Genomic DNA, 13,861 nt, shown 5'->3' on the forward strand with positions numbered 1-13,861 from the left:
CCTGAATCGATCCTTGGACAGACGTCCAAAACAGATCAATGCCAAGCATAAGAAGAACGAACCTGTGGAAGTATCAGAACAAATATTTTACATGAGCAAAATAATATTTCTGATTGGCAGCTGTTTGTCATTACATCATGTTTCTGGTAGTTTTCAGTTTGTTTTGTTTAAATCAAAGATAAGACAGTTACTGTCTCTTCCAGTGATGAAAACCTGGATGTGGCTCAGCTTCAGTTGTGAGTCTGAGCGTCTCTCAGAGGAGTGTGGACTAAGGTCTTCAAGATGAGTGAAGATAATGGAGGAGATGTTCAGAGAGAGGCGGGGCTGCTGGCAAACTCCATTATCTCCACACAAATGTGGCAGGACTGCAGATTAAAAACACCGATGTAAGCGATGAGCTTGATGTTACAGATGGATAAAGACCAAAAACACAGTGAAAGCAACGACAGAACACAAATTAAATCCTCCTAATTCACCTGATCTCAACTTCTTTGAGCCTGTTTTGTATTTAATGAAGAAAAAATTGTGACTACAGCCAAGCAGCAACTGCAGGAGGCTCCAGCAAAACCTAGCAAAGTAATCTTCATTTGTCATGGCACTTCTGAGCCTGTGAAAACGGGATCCTTCGTACCAAACTGTCACTTAGTCTGTGTTAGTCTACACTGTAACCGCATGATGGTCGTTTCATGTCATGTAGTGAACACAGGACGCAGGAGTGAGCAGCAGAAGTCGACCCAGTCCTCAGGTCTGGGACCCATTCTACGGCACTGAGCAGTGTGTATGTGTGTTTCTGTGCATGTCTGTGTGTGCGTGTTCTCTCTCATGTTGTCCCCATATTTATTTATGGCCCAACACTCAGGCAGCTGCTGAGATGCCTGCAGGCTGACCGTCACACGTCTGCTTTAGCTGAGGACGATGGCTGTATGATTCCACTGGGCCTGAACAGAGTGAGACAAAACCACGCGTGAGGTGTGTTAATAATCCATTTTTGTGTGTTCGTAGTCTTTGCAAGGACAATGGTCCATTGCAGGACTATTTTGATGAGCTTTGCCGGAGCTCAGAGGGGGGTTGACTTGTTTTTAGGATGGAGGAAAGAACCAGATTTGTAGCATTGTGTCAACAAGAGTCCTCACAAGCAGAGCCAGACATCATGGTTGCCAGATCACGTTTCAGTCTAGTGGAATTCATGTAAACATGTGAATGTTTATGCTAACATGTGCAGACGGACAGGTTTTATCATGTGTTTCTTGCGGACACACACGTCTGTATATTTCAGAGGGGTCATTGTGGGTCATCACCAGGCATTTTATTAGCTGTTTGCATGTAAACACTGGGCTGTTGCTGAGGGTCTGAGCCGGTAATCAGTGGCTATTTTGAGATTTACATCCACTGAAGTCTTCCACTCTGTACCCACTCGCCCTGCAAAAGCATCCCAGCAATGTCTTCTTTTATCCAGGCTTTCACCAGCTGATCGTCCCCTTGAACCGTCGGGGATCGAGCTGGTGCACGCAGATTCTCCTCTGAAAGGCTCATTCAGCTCACTGTTGTTGTGAGACCAATATTATAAAAATGCAATTCAGATAAATTTAATAAAAAGTGTAGCAACAAACAGTTGAGATGTAAAGCCCTACCTTTAGGATTTTTAGTGTTAGCATTTTGGTCGTGGTGTTTCTCAGAAATGATCTCATGAGGTTGGAGAGCTGATTTCTCAGGTAACGTTAGCTAGCTTGATAAGCAACAGTTGACAAAAAAAACTTCTCTCAACAAAACTAAAACACAAACTTCTCGGATGTTTGGTCATATAATCAAAAACAACAGAAAATGAACAAAAGGCTCCAACAGCATGAAAATGAAGCCATGGATGGCTCCAACAATGATAAATCTCATGAACTGTACATTGGTTTTAAATATGGTTTTTAATAACAGAAAGTATGAGTCCATAAAGACTGACTTTTAGTGGTGTCGTGTCATTTTACATGTTAGCTTCAGTTCAGTTCAATTCAATTCAATTTCTTTATTGTCCCACATGGGGAAATTAGTTTAGCAGCAGGAGGATAAAAATAAACAGAACAATAATATAAAATAATATTAACAATAATAATGATAGAAAGTTCAAGGACAGTTATTTGCCATTTAGGAGACAAGACGCAGTAGGGATAAAAGAGACCTGGAGTCTTTTAGTCCTCCTCGGAGGTACTCTAAAACGGCGACCGGAAGGCAACAACTCAAACTCACTGTGAAGTGGATGGTTCACACAATTAATAATAGAATGAGCCTTTCTAAGCACATTTCTATTGTAAATGGCCAAAAGTCTATCTTGCCAGCACCCTGAAATTTTGCTAGCAGTTTTTACCAGAAGTCCCAACCGATTCTTATTCTTCACCGTCAGGTTACCAAACCAGGCAGCGATACAAAAAGACATCACAGATTCGATAAAACTTCTATAAAACAAGGACAACATCTCAGATGAGACATTAAAAGATCTCATTTTCCTTAAAAAGAACAGTCTTTGTTGAACTTTTTAGTAGTGGCATCAGCATGAGATTCAAAACACAGTTTATGGTCAAGTACCACACCTAGATATTTATAACTCTCAACGATCCCAACATCGGCAGTTTTAATGATATTGGGTGATGAGCTATAAGAGGACTTCCTAAAATCTATAATCATGTCTTTAGTTTTTGACACGTTAAGTGAAAGGAAGGACTCATCACACCAATTCACAAAATCATCTACAACCTGTCCATGGCCTGACTCGTCCCCCACTAGAAGACTGACGATCACTGTGTCGTCAGCAAACTTCAGGATGTGTCTGTTTGTGAAATTGCTGCGACACTCATTTGTGTACAGAATGAACAGAAGGGGAGAGAGGAAGCAACCCTGGGGTGATGCAGTAGAGGAGGAGAGCACATCAGAAAACACATGATTCATCCTCACACATTGTGACCTATTAGTCAGAAAGTCTGTCACCCAGCCGACCAGACTAGTGTCAAGCTTGAAATGATTGTAAAGCCTGTCAGCGAGTAAGAGGGTTGAATTGTATTAAATGCAGATGAAAAGTCAGCAAATAATAATCTTGCGTGGGTGTGGGGAGCCTCAAGATGCTTATACAAGAGATGCAGGAGTGTGACAGCAGCATCCTCCACACCTCTCCCTGCTCTATAGGCAAACTGGAAGGGGTCAAGATGGTGTTCAACATGCATTAAAATCTCCTTCTTAATTATCTTCTCAAATGTCTTCAACACTAAAGAAGTCAGAGCCACAGGCCTAAAATCATTCAGTGCCTTAGGAGAACAGCCCTTAGCAACAGGAACAATGACAGCATGTTTCCAAATCTTAGGTACCGTCTGTAGCTCTAAAGAAAGTGAGAAGATATAGTGAAAAATCCCACTCAGCTGATCAGCACAAGTTCTCAGTACCTGTCCACAGATGTTGTCAGGTCCAGGACTCTTGCTTTTGGTGTGTCTAAAAAGATTAGCTACCCCCCTCTCATCAATACAAATAGATTGGGGAGTGATAGTCCTTTCCCTCAGTGTGCTGGTCTGCCTAGAACAGTCATAGTTCTCAAAACGAAGGTAAAAACTGTTAAGACTGTCTGCCAGATGTTTGTCAGAGGTAAACCCCTCTAAGGTAATGCTACTTTTACCTTTCGTGTGTAGCCCTGCCATTGTTTTCATACCAAGCCAAGCTCTTTTGAGGTTGTTACTGCTGAGTTCTGCCTCAATCTTATTTCTGTACCTCATCTTGGCAATCTTTATTGCAGCCCTCACCTCCTTCCTCAATATTCTCATAGTGGGAACGTCTCCCTCGTTAAAAGCAAATTTCCTTTTAAGAATCAGATCCTTAATATCTTTAGAGAGCCACGGTTTGTTATTAGGGAAAGTCTTAAATTCTCTGACTGGAACCACAGAGTCTTTGCAAAAAGAGATGTAGCTACACACCACATCGGTGAGTTCATCCAAATCAGAAGTGCTCTCTTGAAACAAGGAGCAGTCAGTGCAATCAAAACACCCCTGAAGGGCAACACAACTGTCTTTTGTTCAGACTTTAGTCCGCTTCACACAGGCCTTCTCCCTCCTAACCACAGATCTGTAAGCAGGGAGGAGGTGAATAACATTGTGATCCGAAGAACCTAGCGCAGGTCCGGCCACAGACTTATATGCCCCCTTAATTGGTCCATAACACAAATCCAACGTTTTGTTATTCCTTGTAGGACAAGTGACATATTGAAAGAAATTGTTCAGTGATTTCTTAAGATTACAATTGTTAAAATCACCAAGAATAAAATTAGGAGCATCCGGTGAGCGAGTCTGCAGATTGTGTACCACTTTAAAAATGGCATCGGCAGCAACTTTAACGTCAGCCTTAGGATGAATGTAAACAACAGTGACAAAGATTTGAGGGAACTCCCTCGGTAAGTAAAAAGGCCTGACAGATACTGAAAGGAGCTCGATGTCAGGAAGACACAACCGCTCCCACACAGTAAAGTTATTGCACCAGCCCTGGTTGATATATAAACAAACTCCTCCTCCGTGAGATTTGCGTGTTACTCCACAGTTCCGATCCAATCTGACAGGGGTCCCAAAGCCGCTGATTCGCAGTGAAGTGTCACTGTCCATATCGGTCAGCCATGTCTCGGTAAGCGCCATCAGACAAGCCTCCCTGTATTCCCGTAGATGAAGCACATTTCCTTGTAATTCATCTGTTTTGTTCCTAAGAGACTGGACGTTGGCCAGAATCATAGAAGGCAGAGGAACACGATTCTTTCTCCGAAGTTTTCTTAGACGCTGACGCACGCCGCCTTTCTTTCCGCGTTTTCTCAAGCGGCAGGGCTTTCCAAAATTAGTCTTTGACCGGGAAAATAAATCCTCACCAAGAAGCACATCTGTCCGAGCATTAGAAGAGTCGTACATAGACAAACAGGACCACCGTAATCCAAGTAGTTCCTCGCGTGTATAAGTGATTGTCAGTGAGAGTGAATGACTCCAGGTGAATATCGCCAACAACAATAAGACTAAGGTGTAGAAGATCTCCATCTCGGCAAAAAAAGTTAAAACCACGGTTAAGAACAGAGTTAAAACAAAGTTAAAAACAAAAAGAAAAAGAGAAAGAAAACGCCAATAAACACCTGCTGCAGGTCGCCACAAGAGCAGCGCCCCTGCGCTCATCTCTCTTAACACAGTTTTCAGCTCCAGAGCCTGACTTATGTTCAAATCCTGTTTTTTGTGAGGGGCAACCAATCACAAGGCAGATAAATGGAACAGGAAGCAAAACCAGTGATGCAAGGATTATTTTAATGTTGACCTATCGCGACTTTCTTATTATTTCTGTCACATCTATTTTTTGCATTAGTGGATACTCATATAAAACAATATTCAAATAATGACATTAGTGTAAATAAAAAATAATGAGATTTTTCAAACCACTTTGGGACTTTTTTAAAAACCTTTTTACAAAGTGACAGAAAGGAGACATTTTGGCCAAGAAGAAACAAAGCTGTGCCTTCATTCTTCAGACCTTTCTGCTGTGGTAGATGTAAGAACAGCTTCATCGGGATGAAGACCATTTGCTCTTGGTGCCACCTCATGTTCTGCTTCTCAAACATTTTGAACATTAATCTTGTGCTTCTCTCTGTTATTGCTCTTTCTTCACCCTTTGCTTGATTTAATTAAAATAATGTCAGCTCTATTCACAGATACAGGCGACCTCAGCGCTCTAAGATAACGTCAGTGCTGGAGATCAACACTGACAATGCCAGGCTATTCTAATTTTATAAATTAACAGCAGCTGAAAATGTCACTGTAATCAAACACCTATGTCTCTATTCTGGGGATCAGTAATGCTGTTTCCACTGGTGTCACAGACACACTAAAAGTGTCCCTGTGCAGACGTCAGGCTCGGCCGCTGACCTGATGTTCAGAGGTGGAAATGTGCTGACTCAGCGCTGATGGGGTTTCGTCTGCTCACCTCAGTCAGCAGTTCTGAAGGAAGGGCTGGCTGAAGCAATAACTGAAGAGGCAACAGTCACCTCTGATCAGCCACACCTCTGTGTGACCCAGTAAAAGCTTCTTCACAGCTGTGGGTAAATCAGAGGATGAGCTAAAATACATCACATCTCAGCGCTGGGTTCAACACTGTGCTATATTACAGAGAAACAGTTAACATTCATAACAAAGCTTTAGCACTACAGCCAGAGATTCACTGATGATGGACAGGATGCTGCAGAAGCAGGCAGCAGGCTGCGCAGGCCGGGGAGACATCAGCCAGATGATCTATGACAACCGGAGCAGACCGGGCACAGAACAGGCTTCAGGATAGGTGCAAGAAAACACCTTATTGTGAATATAGTTTATTTATTTATTTCATTTTTGGCATGTTGCCTTTAAAAAATCTATGATTATAAAATACACAAATACCAGAGCTTCTGTCCTGTATTCATTATCATACACACAATAATAGATATACCCTTCAGTCAGAGGTGTTTTACATGTGCAGTCATTTCAATCACTCACCTTGAACTGGAGGAAAATTGATCTTGAGACCAATTCTAAAATCTTTGGATTCACACCATGGGATAAGTCCAGCATTTCTTTAAAAATACCGATTACAGAAATTTAATAGGATTTGATCTATTTATTTTATCATTAATTTGCTAATGCAAAATGGAAGCTGCGTGTTTCCCACCCTGGGTGGGTCGACATGGGAGGGCGCTAGGAAGAAAACATCCATCACAAACAATTATCTAATAACTGTCTTTAATCAGAAATCACTCAAATATTTGCCAATCAATGGAGAGAAGGGCAAAGTTCATGTACAAGTAGTCTGGTCGAGCCTGCATCACTGCTCTGGTGTGTTTGATGAAGATTTAGTATATAATTGTGTTTTTAAATAATTGTGTTTTTTTATTGCAGAGGTGTAATGTGTGCACAGTGACAGCTTAATGTGCTGAGTCAAGTGACCCACGGCTGCCTTCTGATCAGGATGTTTCTAAGAAACACACATACACACAAACAGTATGTGTGTGCCCATCCTCAGGCCCTGCTGAGTCTGCTGTTTCTCAGCTGTTGTGAGCAGCAGTTTTCTTGGTGTCATAGTGAGAAGATGCCTTGTCACACTTACATGTTTCAGATCATCTAAGCATTTCTAACGTTGGACAAAAATAGCCAGACTTAATATAAAATATAGCTTCAAATGATCATTTCTGTCACGGTTGAGGATAGAGTGGACTCAGGTGCGGAGCTCTGAATATAACCAGTGCATTTATTTACAGTGGATAAAGGCTGACAATAGTTTGACTCTGCAATAGTGGCTGGTGCTCAGACTGTGCGTGGTAGTGGGTGCCTGTCTCTCCTCCAAGTGTCTCCTTGTGCTCGTGTATCCTCCGTCCCAATTCCTAGTCGCACACAGACAACAACAGTAAATTACCAAATATAGCTGACAACACTTAGCTACACAAACGGCTTGTAACACTGCTAGGCTTAGTGCAATACTCCAGCGTTGTCTGTCGCTCAGCCACACCATTAAATAGTCCTGCCTAAGATGGTGGATGATTGGCAGCAGCTGGTGAAGAATAAGTTGCAGATGAGGTGAGAAGGGTCTGGCTGCAGCCACTGGGGAGCGCTGTATTGCGACCTCCACAGTAACCGGAAACACCTGACCTCCACAGTAGCCGGAAACATGTGACCTCCACAGTAGGCAGAAATACGTTCCCTGCATGGATACAATGGAAATGGTAAGTAAGTAAGAAAGTAAGTACACGCTTACTGCCGAGCTTAGCAAATGTAACCTTATAATATGGTAGGAACATTGTGTCAACTCAGACTTCAGTGATGTTAGTTACTGACCCGAATGAGCTGTCGTGTTTTGTTTCAGACTGGATTTACAGAAATGTTCACTGAATGTGTTGGAAATTAAAGGAAATTAAAAAAAAATAAGTTGGATGTACTTAATTCATTTGTGTGGAATCTGTTGACAAAATAGATTTATGTAAAACTAATTAGTAAAGCATAAGGTGGCTGAAAATATAATATTTGAATTAATCTAACTTAAATTTAACATTCTACTGCCAAAAATAAGAAATGTGTTTAAGTAACTAATCTAAACCATCTAACCTGTAAATGTATCATTTATGTTCATACAACATAGATGACTTAAAGATTTTTGCTTTAAACTAACACAATGCAATTTCAAAATAAAAAGCTTACAGTTGCTATTAACATTAATGTACTACCCTGCAATCAATAATATTTTTATACATTTTACGCATTAACCCTCTGGGCAACTATCCTGGCCATTTGTGGCCACTTCACTTTTTTGACCATTTTTGCTGCGTTAATGGAAATGGAATGAATGGGTCTAGATTTGCTTCAAGCAACTCAAAGAAGTCCAGACGCTTTTCTTTCCAAGCTCCTTAGACAATAAATTATGACGCATCAAATATTACACAGGCTGCAATGAATCTCTGTTGATACAGGCTATTGAGCTTTGAGTTTCCCAGTCAAACTTAGCTCTGAAACACATGCTAAAAACACTTTCACTCTTGTAGATTTCATAACAAGATAGCATAGCCAAAATATTAACTCTCAAAAAAAAAAAAAAAAAAAATTCAAAGCTGCTGCACATACAGCAACAAACACTGTTAGTAAATGTTTCCTGGAGTTTGTGCAGGTGCAATAAGTGCTACTGCTGTAACAGCTTCAAGATCACTTATTTTTCTGGAAAGATGGCAAGAAGGGCATTACTGCTCATTTCTACAATCTCCCACATCTTGGAATAGAAGCCTTTGTCCCATGAAAACCACTTCACAGTAGGAGTCCTCTAAAACCTACAAATGAAGAGTGATCCTGGAAGAAATGGGGCGCACACTAGTGACCTCAACAATTGCAAGAGCGCCTTGTCCGCGATGCTCAGATGAAAAAAAAAAAAGGAAGTTTCATGAAAACATTAGGACTTCATCACCTGCTTATCTGAAAAGTTACTGGTAATATATAACCTAACCTAACTGGCATTTAAAGAGTAAAAAAAAAGAATGTAGATAAAATTTTGGTTTTGATGAAAAGGACTGGAACTAATTTTAAGTGTCAAATCGGTAAAAGTCGATAAATGTTTTAATAAATATACATTTTATAGCTTTTTATAACATTGGCCAAAAAAGTGGCCAACGAACAAGCTGGGAGAGAGTTTTATATTTTTTGCTGTCCTTGAACAAAAATAACAGTGCATGATAATCAGTGTTGATGTTAATCAATTAGATGTCCCAGACACTATTAATGATACAGTGGTCCCTCGTTTATCGTGGGAGTTACGTTCTAAAAATAACCCGCGATAAATGAAATCCGCGAAGTAGCCAACTTTATTTTTTACAATTATTTTAGATGTTTTGAGACTGTAAAACCCCTCACTACATGCTTTATACACTTTTCTCAGACTGGCATGAACATTTTCACACTTTTTTCTTTTGTTTAAACACTCTTAAAGTTCAAACCTTCATAGAAACATAAGTCCAGTATTATAGAATGAAACCGTGCAAAACGTTTTGTCAGCATTGTTGTGTTTGTTGGGGAGAAAACTTACATCACTTCACTGCTAGCGATCAAAGGTATATGTAAATTTGACAAACTAAACTCATTCTGTACTGTACAGCAGTGGTCCCCAACCTTTTTTGCACCACGTACCAGTTTAATGTCAGACAATATATTCACGGACCAGCCTTCAAGGTGTCGCGGTTAATACAACAAAATAAAATGATACAGACAAAGACAACAACAGTGGTATTTTGTAAATATTAAAATAAAATTGTAATTATGTAACTTTATTAGCAGCGTCCTCCTGAAATGCGCCAACAACATTGAGACTAACATCCTCCTCTCTGTTTCTTAATGCTCTCTGGTCACTATGGTAACACATAAATAGTTCTTTCAAGATAAGACACAAAACTACAACCATACATTTCACACCCGAGCCTCAACTCTCGCGGCCCGGTACCAGTCCGTGGCCCTGTTGGGGACCGCTGCTGTACAGGAAACACAGCAATAGATTGATTGACAATGGTAAATGGCCTGTATTTATATAGCGCTTTACTAGTCCCTAAGGACCCCAAAGCGCTTTACATATCCAGTCATCCACCCATTCACACACACATTCACACACTGGTGATGGCAAGCTACATTGTAGCCACAGCCACCCTGGGGCGCACTGACAGAGGCGAGGCTGCCGGACACTGGCGCCACCGGGCCCTCTGACCACCACCAGTAGGCAACGGGTGAGGTGTCTTGCCCAAGGACACAACGACCGAGACTGTCCAAGCCGGGGCTCGAACCGGCAACCTTCCGATTACAAGGCGAACTCCCAACTCTTGAGCCACGATCGCCCCAATGGCCATATTTGGCCCGCAGCCTACTTACATTTGGCCCACGAAGCCATACCAAATTACTTTCAGAGCTGGCCTACTGGTATTATACAGCTAATATATATATTGTTTAGTATTAAGCTTTGCTTGTTCCATATTCAGTTTTTCAGCAAAACGTGTTTGAGTCCATAAGAAAAGATTCATTCTTATATCTGGAGGAATAAATATATATATTTATATATATATATATTTCAATAAATATTAACATTAGCCTGCGACTTTGTTCCAGTTTTGAATTTGGCCCACTGTGTATTTGAGTTTGACACCCCTGGTCTAACTTAACATCAATGGTACTGAAAGTAGCTGTAGATAATGTTACATCTGTGGGATGATTATTGGTAATTTTTTCTCTAATGATTAAATTGTTATTTGTGAAGAAGTTCATGAAGTCATTACTAATTAGCGTTAAAGGGATGGTTGGCTCAACAGAGCTCTGACTGTTTGTCAGCCTGGCTACAGAGCTGAAGAGAAACCTGGGGTTGTTCTTATTTTCTTCAATCAGTGATGAATAGTAAGATGTTCTGGCTTTGTGGAGGGCTTTCTTATAAAGCAGCAAACTATTTCTCCAGGCTAAATGATGATCTTCTAAATTTGTGACACGCCATTTCCTCTCCAGCTTACGAGTCATCTGCTTAATGCTAAGTGTTTGAGAATTATTCCACGGAGTCAGGTACTTCTGATTAGAGACTTTAGTTTTCACAGGAGCTACAGTATCCAGAGTCGTACGTAGTGAGGAGGTGAAATTATTAACAAGATAATCGACCTCTGTTGGAGTAGTGTTCAGATAGCTGCTCTGCTCTGTGTTGGTACAGGGCATTGAAGATGATAACAGTGGGTGGATTATATTCTTAAACTTAGTTACAGCGCTTTCAGAAAGACATCTACTGTGATGAAGTCTACTCTCCACTGCTGTGTAATCAATTATTGTAAATATATATGTTATCAGGAAATGATCAGAAAGCAGAGGGTTTTCAGGAAACACTGTTAAATGTTCAGTTTCTATGCCATATATTAAAACAAGATCTAGAGTGTGATTAAAGTGGTGGGTGGGTTCTTTTACATTTTGAGAGAAGCCAATTGAGTCTAATAACAGATTAAATGCCATGTTGAGGCTGTCATTTTAGCATCTACATGGATGTTAAAATCACCCACAATAATTATTTTATCTGAGCTGAGAACTAAATCAGATAAAAAGTCTGAGAAATCAGACAGAAACTCTGTGTAAGGCCCAGGTGGACGATAGATGATAACAAGTAAGACTGGTTTCTGAGTTTCACAGCTGGGGTGGACGAGGCTAAGCATCAGGCTTTCAAATGAATTAAAAGTCTGTCTTGGTCTTTCATTAATTAATAGGCTGGTGTGAAAAATTGCTGCCACACCACCCCCTCGGCCTGTGCTTCGAGGTTTCTGGTAGTTAGAATGACTCGGGGGTGTTGATTCATTTAAACTAACATAATCCTCCTGCTGCAACCAGGTTTCTATAAGGCAGAGTAAATCGATTTGTTGATCAATTATTAAGTCATGTACTAACAGAGACTTGGAGGAGAGAGACCTAATATTTAATAATCCACATTTCACTGTTTTACTCTTTGGTACAGATGTGGATACTGTATTGTTCTTTCTTTGTGATTTTCTATGTTTAAGTTGTTTGTTGCTGGTTTTTAGTTTGTTTTTTGTCTGTTTGGGAGCTGACACAGTCTCTATGGAGATGGGTTTTTGGGGGGATAGCAGGAGGAGAGAAGCTGCAGAGAGGCGTGTAAGACTGCAACTCTGCTTCCTGGTCCCAACTCTGGATAGTCATATTTTTGGGGAATTTAATAAGTTTGTCCATATTTCTAGAAATGAGAGCTGCTCCATCCAAAGTGGGATGGATGCCGTCTCTCCTAACAAGACCAGGTTTCCTCCGGAAGGTTTGCCAATTATCTATGAAGCCCACATCGTTTCTGGGACACCACTCAGACAGCCAGCAATTTAAGGAGAACATGCGGCTAAACATGTCACTCCCGGTCTGATTGGGGAGGGGACCAGAGAAAACTACAGAGTCCCACATTGTTTTGGAAAAGTTGCACATCGATTCAATGGGTGGCTGTAGCTCAGGTGGCAGAGCAGGTCAGCCACTAATCAGAAGGTCGGTGGTTCGATCCCAGGCTGCCTCCTCGCTGCATGACAAATATCCTTGGGCAAGATACTAACCCCGTGTTTACCTACTGGTGGTGGTCAGAGGGCCTGGTGGCGCCAGTGTCCGGCAGCCTCACCTCTGTCAGTGCGCCCCAGGGCAGCTGTGGCTACAATGTAGCTTGCCATCGCCAGTGTGTGAATGGGTGAATGACTGAATGTAGTGTAAAGCGCTTTGGGGTCCTTAGGGACTAGAAAAGCGCTATACAAATGCAGGCCATTTACCAATATTGATTTTAGTGACCTCCAATTGGCGTAACCGGGTGTCATTACTGCCAATGTGAACTATGATTTTACTGAATTTACGTTTACCCGTAGCCAACAGTTTTACATTTCCCTCAACATTGCCTGCTCTGGCCCCAGGAAGACAATTGACTATGGTTGCTGGTGTCTCTAGCTTCGCATGTCTGAGAACAGAATCACCAATTACCAGAGTTTGACCCCCGGCGAGTGTGTCACCGAGTGGGTAAAACTGGTTAGACACATGAACAGGTTGGTGGTGTACCTGGGGCTTCTGTTTAGGACTATGCTTCCTCCTCACCGTCACCCAGCCGCCCTCTTTCCCCAGCTGCTTGGGGTCTGCCGGGAAACAGCTAGCGGGGCCTACGCTATCTTCGGCTGCACCAGCTACAGGGGCCTGGCTAGCTACGGGTGAATGAAGGGTGCGAAGCCGAGTCTCCAATTCAGTAATCCTGGCCTCCAGAGCTGCAAATATGCTACATTTGTTACAGATATCATTACTGCTAAAGGAGGCCGAGGAGTAACTAAACATCTGACACAATGAGCAGGAAAGTGCAGGAGGGACAGGTGAAGAGGCCATGCTGCTAGCGAGTCGGCTATGAGCTAAGCTAAGCTAGCGAAACAGTAAAAACACAGTGAGTGAATACTTTGGCTATATGTTAGGTAGTGAGTACACAGAAAGTGTATGAAAAAAGGATGTATCTAAAAGTTTTTATTTAATTTGCTAAGCAGATAAGCTACTCAAAAACACCACTGTGCTTGAGCAGGAACAGGAAGTGATATTCTACCGCAGAGAGAGCGAACCCCAAGTGACAGCACCACCAGGAGTCAAACTACTCTTGGTGTAGTTTGACTCTTTTTACTCCTTCTGATAAATCCCCACCATTCACATTGTTTGTGCTAAAGTGAGCAGGCTTGTAACCAGAGTGAGGGGCAAAGAGTTTGTGTAGCTGTGGGGGTTAAGGCGTGCTGATCGCCTCATCTAAATATAACCATCTCATGGCTAGCTTACATGAGCATGGCCCCAGGCTCCTCTGA

The 13,861-nt window shown here is 41.7% G+C and overlaps 1 protein-coding gene across 1 annotated transcript; it reads right to left on the minus strand.

Moving 5' to 3' along the window:
- Positions 1-11,485: 11,485 nt before the first annotated feature.
- Positions 11,486-13,625, minus strand: LOC147326962 (uncharacterized). Its single transcript, XM_086297450.1, has 2 exons — positions 12,815-13,625; positions 11,486-12,490 (listed from the first exon to the last, which is right to left on the minus strand). Exons 1-2 carry the CDS (start codon positions 13,401-13,403, stop codon positions 12,048-12,050), a joined length of 1,032 nt encoding a protein of 343 aa, XP_086153576.1. The 5' UTR covers positions 13,404-13,625; the 3' UTR covers positions 11,486-12,047.
- Positions 13,626-13,861: the final 236 nt, after the last annotated feature.

Source organism: Aulonocara sp. 'chitande type north' Nkhata Bay, linkage group LG6 (assembly GCF_057382095.1).
Source record: "Aulonocara sp. 'chitande type north' Nkhata Bay isolate Kocher_YH1m ecotype deep benthic linkage group LG6, A_spYH_male_GT1.1, whole genome shotgun sequence".
NCBI classification, from domain to species: Eukaryota; Metazoa; Chordata; class Actinopteri; order Cichliformes; family Cichlidae; genus Aulonocara; species Aulonocara sp. 'chitande type north' Nkhata Bay.